At 33.7% G+C, this 13,112-nt stretch overlaps 2 protein-coding genes and 1 long non-coding RNA gene across 3 annotated transcripts; 1 reads left to right on the top strand and 2 right to left on the bottom strand.

Annotated features, from left to right (window-relative positions):
- Positions 1-3,106: 3,106 nt before the first annotated feature.
- On the bottom strand, positions 3,107-8,733 carry LOC104248989 (uncharacterized). Its single transcript, XR_011404906.1, has 3 exons — positions 6,951-8,733; positions 4,380-4,755; positions 3,107-3,549 (listed from the first exon to the last, which is right to left on the bottom strand). It is a non-coding gene; the product is annotated as an uncharacterized lncRNA (long non-coding RNA).
- Positions 3,290-5,991, top strand: LOC104248988 (2-oxoglutarate-dependent dioxygenase 21, chloroplastic-like). Its single transcript, XM_070166288.1, has 3 exons — positions 3,290-3,526; positions 3,933-4,180; positions 4,282-5,991. Exons 1-3 carry the CDS (start codon positions 3,290-3,292, stop codon positions 4,850-4,852), a joined length of 1,056 nt encoding a protein of 351 aa, XP_070022389.1. The 3' UTR covers positions 4,853-5,991.
- Positions 8,734-12,154: 3,421 nt separating the features above from the next.
- Positions 12,155-12,721, bottom strand: LOC138872610 (uncharacterized). Its single transcript, XM_070150935.1, has one exon. It carries the CDS (start codon positions 12,719-12,721, stop codon positions 12,155-12,157), a length of 567 nt encoding a protein of 188 aa, XP_070007036.1.
- Positions 12,722-13,112: the final 391 nt, after the last annotated feature.

The raw sequence follows: 13,112 nt of genomic DNA on the forward strand, positions 1-13,112 counted from the left end.
AATTTAATGACATGGCAATTTTTTATTGGACCACGTGGCAGTTTCGGGCCAAAATAACTTATTTCGACCCACTTACCTAATCCGACCCTAAGTTTGTTACATGGGTCATAAAACTACATTAACCCCACCGATTTTCAGTCTTCTTCTCCAAATTAGGATCTTGGTCATCTGAAAAGCTCATATGAGCTTTTGCCCTAAAAAAAAATTTTCCTTCAAAGCTTGATATTATGTGTAAACATTGTGCCTTTATTAAATTACTTTACAGTTGAATTAAATCGATCACTGAAAAATTCAAAACACTAGCCGGAAAAATAAACAATTTCGTTAAAGTTATCGGAGAAATTAAAATGGCACCGTCGACGAAAAGTTTAATTCTATCACTGAAGGTTGTGCTAATATCAATTGGGGCAGTTTCCTTAGCAATGGTATTAAAAGCGTCAATTCCACGGGTTTTTAACGAATTCCCAACCATTTGGAGTGCCGTTATAGCTTGGCTTAAACTTCTGTATCTCTTTGTTTTTATCAATGGTATAATCATCGTCATCGCTGCCACTTCTTGTTTCTCGAACCATAAGGAGTCCCAACTCATCGAGCGATTGATTTTAACAGTTGATTACTACTAGAACACCTCCACAGTCAGATTTGATAGCGATTACGTAGTCGAAGTTTCACTCAATCAAAAATAAAGTAAAGGAAGTGTTTGAGGCAGCAACACCTGTGCAGGTGAACAAACTTTTTACGCAGGTGTTTGAGGTTAAGCTTGTGGTGGTGAATGGTTCTAGAGCTGTAAATGTGAATCCAGAAGATGAAGGTGCGAAAGATGAGCCTGTTGACAGTGGTACGATTATGATTTCGAAATCTGTTGTGGCTCCGTTGCAGGAAGCTGAAACTGAAATTTACTAGTGTAAATTTGGTCCATTTCTGTTATGTAATTTATCCAAATATGGGGTGTATGATTGGAGAAGAAGAAAGAGGAGGTCAGATTAGTGGGAGCGGGTATGATACATACCACCCATTTTTGTAAATGGGTCGGATAAGGTAAATTGGTTGAAATAATATTCATTTTTTGTTCCAGTCAAAGATTGTCACGTGGCCCAGTTAAAAATCGTCACGTCATTAAATGAAAGACCCACCAACTCTGTCGTTAGTCGCGGGGGTATTTTTGTTAATAGAATTAATGTCGTATGTTTTTTTGGACGGATAGATGGACGCAGGGTATTTATAAACCATTTAGCAAACGATAGCTGTAGTTTTGGTTTAAAAATACTATATAGGTCATGTTAAAATAAGTACAACTAATAAGTACTAATTAATTACACAACTAAGCACTAAAGAAAAAGATAAACTAAGTTATGCATTTTTATTATAAACCAATAACAACAACAACAACAACAACCTAGTGGAGTCCCACAAGTAGGGTCTGAGCTTCATTATAAACCAATGCAAAACTAAAAAAATATATATCCAACAATAGCATTTCTAGTGTTAAATTGAATTTCCCTTATTAGTATTAGTATTGATTTGAAGTTTATTTGAATTACCATCATTATAGGCTATAAAATTTATTGGACCATTCAAGAATATTAAGTCCAAACTTGAAATAATATGTTTAATAATAAAGTTGTGAAAAAATTTAAAAAATATTAATAAATTCTCTTACAAAAAATATTTATATGTATAAATATAATGTCGGGTTGGTTTGATTTCGATTTGATTTTTTTTAGTTAAAACTAAACCAAACCAAATCAATTATAATTAGATTTTTTTCCCAACACCAAACCAATTTAGACCAAATCATAATCGTAATTTTTTTTTCCGATTTGATTCGGATTATCGATATGGTACGGTTTCCTTATACACCCCTAGTCCTGTTATGTATATCTAAGAATAGTTCCCTTTATATACCTCCATGTAAAAGCCTAGTCCAAAAGATGTTCGAATACAAGAAGAAAGATGAGTGCCAAAATAAATAAATAAAAGGAAACGACTATTTCTATATTTGGTTAATTTGATTTATAAATTTAGTAAACAAACATAGCGAAGCAAATATAAACATGAGCAACCTTACTCGCAATTTGGGGTGTTCATGGTTCGATTTGAATCGGTTTTTCCCTAAAAAGAAACCAAACCAAGTAAGTCGGTTTTTCAAATATTAGAACTAAACCAAACCAATTAAGTCGGTTTTTCAAATATTAGAATCAAACCAAACCAATTAAGTCGGTTTTTCAAATATTAGAACCAAACCAAACCAATTAAGTCGGTTTTTTCTCGATTCGGTTTATGTTGATTTTTCGATTTTTTCGGTTATTTGTCGGTTTTTTCTTAAATATAAGACATACACTACCAAACACACATTTCGGCGACCATATTTTCAACGTAATACTATCAAATCAATTGCCCTTTGAGAAATCTATTATTTACCAAGATATATTGATGATAATTGAATCAAATAGTGATGAATAATTTAAGGACCCAATTAAAAATATTTTTTTTTAACATGAAATAGATTCTTACACTTAACAAAAGAAAACCACCAATTAAACTAGAATGTAAAGGTAAAGAACTGTACTAAAAGTGCAAACGATTAATATTTACTATAAAAATTTTAAAACTTTGTATAAAAGTACACATATATAGGTGCAATAATAAATTTAAAATAACTACTCCTATATTCGGTTTGGTTCAGTTTTTTTTAATTAAAACCAAAACCAAACCAAATTTGATCGATTTTTAAATTTCAAAACCAATACCAAACCAAACAAAAAAGTATCGATTTTTTTTATCGATTTAGATTTGATTTTCGATTTAGTTCGGATTTTTATAAACACCCCTATTCGCAATGCAACGAATTGAATGAGTTCAAACTCCAGAGAGCGCTTACTGCTTACGTCCTCAACAAAAGCAAATGGCAACCTTACGTACCCCACGTTTAAATATTTGGAAAACTATTCTCCCTCATGGCGCGTGGGCTACAGCCACCTGAATCTAACACAATCTCTGTATTCAATTACATTCTGGATTTCTTTTCCCCACATTCTGGATCAACTTGTGAAACCAACAATTACCGTCATCTGACATTTCTCGGCCTTCAAAAATAACAATATCATACAATAATAATTCATTGCATACACTTTTCATCGCTTATAGTCATGGTATCATCACATACTACACATATTCATTGCATAACCGGATAAATGATTTTAAATATATATATAATTAAATCTTCATATTTTCTGCTTATAAATAAGGAGTTAAGCCATATTTGAAACAAGGAAAAAAATGAGGAAAAATGGAAAAGAGCTCAGCTTCACCAAATGATTCATTTACTAGTGCCATGACACTTACTGAAGACGGTCTAACCAAAGTTCCCAAACGTTACATTCTTCCGCCATCCTTACGCCCCGATGGAACCCGGTCTAACACATGCCTGCCAATTGTAGATCTATCCTTTCTGCGACACCCTCTTCATCGGCCTCGGATAATCGAGGAAGTACACCTGGCTTGCAAGGAACTAGGTTTCTTCCAGGTACTTCTCTCGTGTCATGTCACCTGCAATCATGTACTAAAATGATATAGTTTTTTATCCTATTTTGTTACATGTAAAGTTCCTTCGTGCTGATATGATTTAAGGAAGAACAATATACACACACCACGTAAATAAAAGATGTTGTCAGATTCCCCACAGAGAGACAAAAGCATTTGGAAATCAAGAAAAAGAAACTTCATGCAGCATACATGGTGCATTTGGTTTCTAGACATATCTCCTCCTCCTCCTCCTCCTCCTCTCGTCCCTTTATTTTCAGTTGATCAGTTAAAAGAGATGTCCTAGATTTTAGATACATAGCGGTTTAGCAGGAAAGAGAATAAGACGTGCTTCGCTAATTCAACCTGGACGTAAAATAACAGCATGCATGCAATAAATGACTCTGCAGGTAGTCAACCATGGAATCCCATTGTCAGTCATGAAAGATGCCTTAGAAGCTGCGACTGAGTTCTTCGATTTACCAAATGAAAAGAAAATGCATCTCTTGTCTTCAAATGTTCATGATCCCGTAAGGTATAATACCAGCCTAAATGATGTCAAAGACAAAGTATCCTTTTGGAGAGACTTCCTCAAGCACTATGCTAATCCACTCTCAAATTGGATTGATTTGTGGCCATCAAATCCCACATGTTACAAGTAAGTTTTGCACCCTTATCTGAAATGATTTCTGATAGATATATTTTCTCACTGTTCAAGAATAATAAAACTATAGGTACCTAAAGCAGTTTATCATGCAGGGAGAAAATGGGAAATTACACGATCGCAGCACAAAAGTTGCAAGAAGAACTCATGGGAGTGATATTTGAGAGCTTAGGACTAAACCCTAGTTACTTACATGAAGACATTGCAGAAGGCTCCCAGGTCATGGCCATTAATTGCTATCCAGCATGTCCTGAGCCAGATCTTACACTAGGCTTGCCACCACACACAGATTATGCTTTGCTAACGATCATTCTTCAAAATCATCAGGGCTTGCAAATCATGGATCATGATGGAAAGTGGCATTCAGTTCCTGTCATTGAAGGAGCCCTCATTGTTCAGCTGGGAGATCACATGGAAGTATTGAGCAATGGCCGATACAAAGGTGTTCTCCACCGAGCAACAGTTAACTCAGAGAAAAAGCGCCTATCCATTGCCAGCCTTCTTAGTCTAGCTCTAGGTAAAAAAGTTAGACCTGCACCAGCACTTGTCGATGAACAACATATCTTGTCCTACAAAGAAGGAGGCTTCAGTGATTTCCTTGACTTCATTTCTGGAGAAGATATTGTGGAAGCAAAGTACATAGACAAATTAAAAATAAATCCATGACGATAATAGTCCATGGACAGCAGAGCAGGGCATACACGAATTCTCATTTTTAGTCTTCACACTCCATGTCATACAATCTGTTTGCACTTGTTAAAGTGCAAAGGTTATAACCAGTAGCCATCTTTCCTATGTACTTTGTTCAAACAACGCTGGTGAGAGGTTCTTCTTTCTTCAACTTTTTTTTCTTTTTTTTTTGAAAAAGAAAAATAAGGGCTCTTCTTTCTTCATGCTAGGAGGCCTCACTGTGAAAAATAAATTTGGAACAGACTTTACCAGTCATTCCATCTTAATTAGGGTTCCCTCAAGGTCACTTATGATTTAAGGATCCATAATGTTTGCACCACCAACAAAATTAAGATGCATCATCAGGATCTTCACTAAATCCAATGATATACCTCGGTTAGAAGCCAACAACTGGAAAATTCAAATAACTTCCAAATTGGAAAAGAGTTCTAATATTCACATCTAATCCAGTTTAAGGCAAATGTAGGTCATACCATAAGTTCAGAACTCAAGCCACATTCATCACTGGTAGACAGCTAGACGCGCTTATAGGAGCATGTGCTCTCACAGAAGGTAACATTTTGATGGTAAATTGACACAGAATGTTTAGCTAAGACCTTAAACTAATTAGACATGCAAAGAACATTATATTGATTTACAACCACAACCATATAAGGCCAAAATGACCTTCCAACAATACTATCTGTAAACATAGCGCAGAAATAGCCAGCACAACACCTGCTCTCATATTAATATTATCATTTTTTTATTCTTTCTGGTTTTGGGTTGAGAAGTTACCATGGTAAACTAACTGGGACACATGGCTTCAAACTCAAGTTCCATGACTCAGGTAATGCTCAGATATGATACCCAATGCTAACTACCATATATTATTGTTTATCAGGGTAGACCTCGCTAATGTTCAGACATCCAAGCTGTTTTTTCTCCAACATTATCCACTCGTTTCAAACCTCCTTTAGACTAACTTGAAATTATTGCAAAATCAAGGAATAAATTTTCAGGTGAATACATCTGAATTTGTTTAACTAAATTGGTTATTATACGTAGATTTGATTTCCTATTGCACTAAATAGCTGCAATCATCACCTTTGTTAATCAGATAACATGGCAAACTTGCGATGCTTTCCACCTCCTAAAAGGTTATCTCCATGCATCATCAGAATCCGTTGTTAATGTTTCTCTAAATGAACATCTGCAGTTTGTTTATCTTAATTGTTTCTATTTACTTCCAATTAATTCATTATATCACCACATGACATATAGGATTCAGTGATCGTTAGTCCATAATTCAAGCTGATAACTTATCATTTCCTCCATAGAGTGCAAGCTTATCTCTTTAGAAATAAGCATGAAATATCCTCAGATCTCGTAACAAAACCGTCATCTTTCCCCTATTTTTCTCAAGAGAAAATTTTACCTTGACAATTGATTTAAAATATAGCATGAATTTCTGTTTTTACCCATTCAGATAGGCAGTGAAATCAAATTCCTCCCTTTTTGGTGCAATTAGTCGACTATCGAGTTATATCTAGTCAACACCAAATTATAATCTCAACTATCCTTTTCTGTCCGGTTTTACTAATTTCTCAAAGAGGATAATGGAAAACCATTAAAGGCCAAAAAACATCGGATTATTCAAGGAACAAGACGTGGTAATCAAATTTCAAGTGATTAATCATTCATTTTCCTCAGGGAAGAAAGGTATAGGATTTCTAATTTTTTCAGCTGTTGACGCCAATTTTTAGAAATTCAGATTCTAGTTCAATTTTAAGCATTTAAAAATTATGAAATCGAATTCCCTCGCTAATTCAGTATTATAACGTAGTTAAACAAATAAAAATCAGCTATTTGAAGTTGCTAAAACGATTGCTCGATTTCTTCTCGATCTGATGGTTAACTCTTATGTTTGATTTGCATATAATCTCAAGATATACGAATAGAAACAAATAAACTTGCAGATATACATGAATCTAACTATAATTAGTAAAGAATTTAATACACAAAAAAATCATTAAAAATACAGAAAATTTCAACCGATTCGAGGCACAAAAAAAAACGCGGGAAAAACACTTACGAAGGGAAGTGAAAATTGATTCAAAAAATTAGCCGTAACTCTCTGCCTTTTTCATACGTCTCTGATCTTCTCTGTCCCTACCGCTAAGCCTCTCCTCCAATTTTACTTTTTTCTGATTTTCAATTTTCAGCGAAGGGGGCTTCGGAAATTCGGAGAGAGGTGGATTAGTTTCCTGCTCCGCGGGTTTACCGTATGCCTTTCAATTCTGGTCCTTTAGTTAGCCACGTGTCTATCTGACGGCTCACGTTTTTATAGATTTTGGCGCAGTTTTTGATTGTTTGCGAAGATCAAATTCAAATATATTTATTTTGTCGAAAAAATTAATTTTCAATTAATGCAGCAAACACCACCTAATAAACAATTTTAGAAAACATTTCTAAAAGATAAAAAAAAATCACCAAGTTCCTAAGGGGCAGAAGTGGTCAACTTCCAGCGCACTGTCTTCTGGTCACTGTTTTCCAATTAATTTGATTCTCTGTTTAAGGAAAAAAAAACTATTGAACATATTGTTAATCATTACAACTATCATTACATCTCAAAATATTTACATCATATCAAATTAAATTGCTTAATAATAAATGCTTTCAACTTGTTCTGATCCCACTTTATACATCAAAATTTCATCAATACCATATTTGTTAATTTGTATGAAATTAAAAGGAAATTTTTGTTTTAATTAGGAACGACGAGAAGATGATAGAGAGGAAAGAGAAAAAAAAAAAAAAAAAAAAAAGAGCAGGATTTGAAAATGTTTCTAGAAAAATCATTAAAAACAGTTGTATGCCAGACAATCCTCCTGCTCCTTATCACAAGATACGGTTTAAATTGAAATAGGAATATTTTCAACGCAAAGAAAGTTCTTAAAAGCTAAAACCGTTAAAAATTCTTTTTATAAATAAAACAAAAATATTTGGAAACTTCAGAGAGTAAATAAATAACAATTGAGAGCAGCATGCATGCAATGGATATGTTGTAGACAAGTTTTTCCTCGAGTGAGCTGGAGACAGTGGAGATTTGCACTTGAATCCAAAACAGATGCTTCCACTTTTCACCTGAAAATGCCAAATTCTACGTGTCCTAATATAAGATAATGTTGAAACATTAAAATACCACTTATTTTCATCAGCTCTACACAAGAATTCTAAAACACATACACAGAGCCACACATGCTCACATATATATATACCATATATTCTATACACATATTTGTTTGCATTTATTCATGGTTGAATAATTAAATTTTAATTTTATATTTATTTAAATTGACTTTATGCGAGCAAATTGCAGCCTGAAATTTGAACGGTTGGACGAATTTTTTAGAGTTAGCTCGCTCTAGGAGCAATTGGATAAGAAAAACAATACAAAATAGCCTTCAACTGCTTTAAAAAGAACTTCCCCTGAATGAACAGTTAACTATACAATGTGATTCACAAGTTAAAAGCATTTATCATCTAATTAACATATAGAATAGGGCTTTTTTTAGCTCGTGCCAGAAACTATTTATATTTGATAACAAAAAAAGTATATAAAATTTGTATAATTTTGTATATAACATACAGAATGTACATATATACAAAAGATATACAAAAAAATATATTTTTTCGGCTATTTATTGAAAGCGGCTATATAGTAGCATTTTTCCTCTAATAAATACATTTTGAAGAAAAATAAAAGTTGTGTTCGTGTTGGTCTCTTATCAACTAGAGTATAAATCACAGTAAATAGCATAATTTTAAATCTATTTATATTAATATTTTTTAAAAAATTAATATATGTAACTGAATATGAAATAAATATTATGAAAAAAGAAATTTCTTTTTTTCAGAATTTTTTTTTAAAAATGTATTTGTCCATGAAATTTTACAAGTTTTTGAAATTTTTTCGAAAATAAGTTTTTCAAAAATCAAAAAGTGGTTTTGAACACTTTTTCAAAATGTTCCAAAATACTTTTTTCCTCACTAACAAAACTACAATATTTATGTTTAAAGGGAAATACATGTTCAAACATAATTTGAAATACCATTTTTCAATTTAAATCTAAATGAGTATTTTTTTTCAAAAATTACAATTCTTATCTTCAAACGCCTACTTAAAATTCTGTATTTTTTCAAGTGGAAAATCTTTTCCTGTTCTCACATTGGCACAGATATTATATTTAGTATCTCTTCTCTCTTGATTATATAAAAGTTTTGAACATATATAAAGATCAAAAAGGATTAAAAAAGAATTATTTCCTTGACCAGCTATAAAAATTAACTTACAACAGATACTTCAAGCTATGAATTATTCTCACATATATATGAGAATCAATTCCTATTAAAGCAGAGTTTCTTCCAATAAATAAATTAATAAGACAAACATCTCAAAATTTATCACCTGCTGTATCCCAGTAGCAACGCCAACAAATAAAAATCAGTTTAACTACTTCAAAATTATTAGAAATCACAAAGTAGGAGCGCCATAGATAAATTCTCATGCGATGGAAATTATTAATATTGTTACCTTTTAGAATTGCTAGACTTGACATAATCAAAGATAAATTGACAGAAATTCATGATTAATTTGCATTTTTGGAAAACAGAATGTATATGTAAATGCTAAAGAATAACCGAATAAACATGTGTAATTGGCAATCAAGTCAAAAATAAGAAAGAGAAAGTGAAAGTAGTCAACAAAAAAGTTAAAAGTAAAAAGTTTAAAATGATAGAAACTAAAAGAACTCAATTATATCCAACAGAATGTATATCTTATATACAGCAAATTAAATGAAAGAACGGTTTCAAGATAAGACTTGAAATTAATTAACTCAAAAAACAAGGATTCATTTTCGATACAAAGTTTTACCGAAGTACAAAATTTGTCAATGCTCTGCTTAAGCTTTGGCAGCTAAACTTCAAGTTCAATGATATAAATTGTGTAGAAACACAGTAAACTTAATTAGGTATAAACGTGCGAGAAGAACGTCGACATTTTATTCGAAAGCATCCATACACTACAACCTCAGAGGAAAAGGAAAAGGAAAAGGCAAGATCGAGATTAGGGAATTATATATAAAATGATAGCTAGAAGTGGAAATTAAGTCGTAAATGCAGGTTTTATAATCCTCTAAAGATACCAAAAACATGCCAATTCCATGCAAACGTACCATGCATAAGTATTTGTCACTGTTTCTCAAGAATCATCTTTAGCAGAATTTATCAAGACGTTGATGTTGCTTAATGCTGTAGTGCTTTAATTTGATGCTGAATACTTCTGTTTTCCTTCTTCCTCACTATTATTTTCTCACCACCTTAGCAAGAGTACTTTATATAATATTCTCCTGCTTCCTTCACATTACAAAGAATTTATATAGGCTCATGGCTGTACTCTTAGGCTGTACTTTGCCCAACAGTGGAGTAACTACAAAAATAAAGAGGACTCAGCAACCCACGCGTACAAGCCCTACCCTACCAAAAGAAAACAAAACACACACACGAAAAAAAAACTCTCACGTTTAATTCTAATGGTATATACTAATCAAGATACTCCAATAAGAAAAAGAATAAATGGAATTAACAAAATGAACAGTGGTAAAAATAGAAAAAGGAGCATGTGTAAACGGTGTGTTGCTTACGAAAGAGTTGAAATTCTTGAAAATTGCTGGCTACAGATATTAGCTAGATTCCTGCATGGTCTTGGATGATGTTTCAATGTCCTTTAGTGCGTTATAATATAAGGGTACTGTACATTCATTGTATTAATATTGCTTTTTTATAGTATAGTACGTACATTAACAAACTGAAACAAGCAGATTTACAAAACAGCTGCAAGCGGAGCCTGTAGTGCTGTGGTTTATTGGATTTCCGGAATTGTCAACTTGGTCACATGTGGACAAGAATATAACTTTACAGTGGTGAGAGACATATAATGTTTTTGTCGTCTACTATGGAATATTGTTCTCTTGCTATTAATAACGATAATATTGTTATGCCTAGCTCATATGCATGAACGCTTTCATGGATTAATTATACTTGATTTTGATTTTTATTTTTGAACGCGTATTTTTAAATTTTTACCTTTTCTTTTGGATGGGGGAAGCGGAGAAAATGAGATATTAAATTTCAGGGTTACGCTTGATTATGAATTAAAATCCTCTAAGTAGAATAGTTTAATTTTAAACATGCATGCTACTTTTAAAAAAAGTGATAAAATCTCCAGTGAGAATAATTAGTGTACCAAAATTAAACAATAACATATAAAACGAAATTAAGTTTGTATTGCACTATTTATAATAGTTTACAGTATTAAAAAACTATTTACTAAACAATATAAAGTTATTATAAAAAACACTCTTAAAACCTAATGAGTCACTCTTAAATCTTCACCATGAACAATATAACAAAGGATTGACATATTAAGCGTAATAGGGATATAGGTAACCCCATTTCAAAATGCAGATAATAGCTTTTAAATAAAGGAAAGAAACTTTACATGCACCCATGAAATTAAAAGATTGATGGAAGTTTGATGTATGGAATAATTTGATTAATGGATTTGCTGATAAAGTGAAAATTAAGGAAAGGAAGTAAATCTCCTCCAAAAGGAATCAAGCAAAGACAATTCCAAAAGTTAACTGATCAACAAGACCAAAAAAAAGCTAACTGGTCAAGAGGTGAGAATTATCCAAGCCGCATTAAGGAGACCTATGTCACGTCCTTAGTTGTTAACTAAGTATACGTGCGGCACTTGATAATTCGCTCACGATCTTGCACAACTTGCTCACGTTCTTGCTATGTCAAGTCAGTCTTACTACACTCAAGATCGCTAAAAGAATGGAAGAAAGAACACAAGAGAATTGTTAAAGGAAGCTTTGTATTAGAGAGAACTTGAATTGTTTGTTTGATAAATTACAAATAAGTGGTCCCCTTTATATACTAGTCTCTTAGGGGCCAGTGTGTAAATATTAATTATTATACAAGTCCTTGATATTTACAAGATAAGAGTTTTCTCTAGAATTTTCTACAAGCCTAGAAGATTCCAAGGACTTTCTTAGCAAATCTATAAGGATCTAGGTTCTTCCTAAGGAAATGTCCATACCTCTCTAGAATCTTCTTACAAATGCTAGCCTTCTTCTTATGTAGGCTACCACATGGCATTAATAATGCCAGATGGCGCCTATGTGGCATGATGACATGGAGGGTCATCACACTCTCCCCCACCCAATATTACGATGACCGCGGCGCAATGCTGCTGCATAAACTCTCAGATCTTATCTTTGAATTGCCACAAGTCTTCATATCGTTCCCACGTGGCCTCCTTCGTGATTGCCCTTTCCAATGGACGAGGAAGATAGCGGTGGCTTTTTGCCCTTGTTTTTGCCTGGCCTGGTAATCTATGATAGCCTCAATCTCCCGATTATGCGAGGTGGTGATAGTCATTGGCGCTCGACTTGATTGGCCCCTACTCGGATCATTTTTATCTTCATGATATGGCTTAAGCATGCTGGCATGGAAGACAGGGTAGATCTTAAGATACGATGACATGTCAAGCTTGTATGAGATCTTGCCTACCTTGGCGACGATCTTAAATGGCTCTTCATACTTGCGAATCAGATTCTGATGCATGCCCCATAGTGCCTTGAAATGTCTTGGGTTAAACTTCACCATGACCATGTCCCCAACTCTATAGTATGTGGGACGCCGCTTATGGTCTGCAAACTTCTTCATATTCTTAGCTGCCTTATCCAAGTAGGACTTAGCAGTGTCGAGCTGCTCCTCCCATCCTTTGGACATATGATAAGCCCCCAAACTCTTTCCCTCGAACGCGACTGGTAATGAATGTGGAGTTTGTGGTTATTGGCCTGTGGCTAGCTCAAATGGTATCCGCCCAGTGGACTCACTCCACTGCAAGTTATAAGAGAATTGGGCGATGTCTAGGAGCTTTGCCCAATCTTTCTGATGCGCGCTTACATAATGCCTCAAGTAGCATTCTAGTAAGGCATTGACCCGTTCCGTTTGTCCATCCGTTTGTGGGTGGAAACTAGTAAAAAGGTGCAGTTCTGTGCCAAGTATGTCGAACAACTCTCTCCAAAAGTTCCCAGTGAAGCGGGGGTCTCGATCACTGATGATATGCCTTGGTAAGCCCCAATACTTTACCACGTTCTTAAAGAATAACTTGGCGGCT

The sequence above is a fragment of the Nicotiana sylvestris genome, chromosome 1 (assembly GCF_000393655.2).
Source record: "Nicotiana sylvestris chromosome 1, ASM39365v2, whole genome shotgun sequence".
In the NCBI taxonomy this organism is placed as follows: domain Eukaryota; kingdom Viridiplantae; phylum Streptophyta; class Magnoliopsida; order Solanales; family Solanaceae; genus Nicotiana; species Nicotiana sylvestris.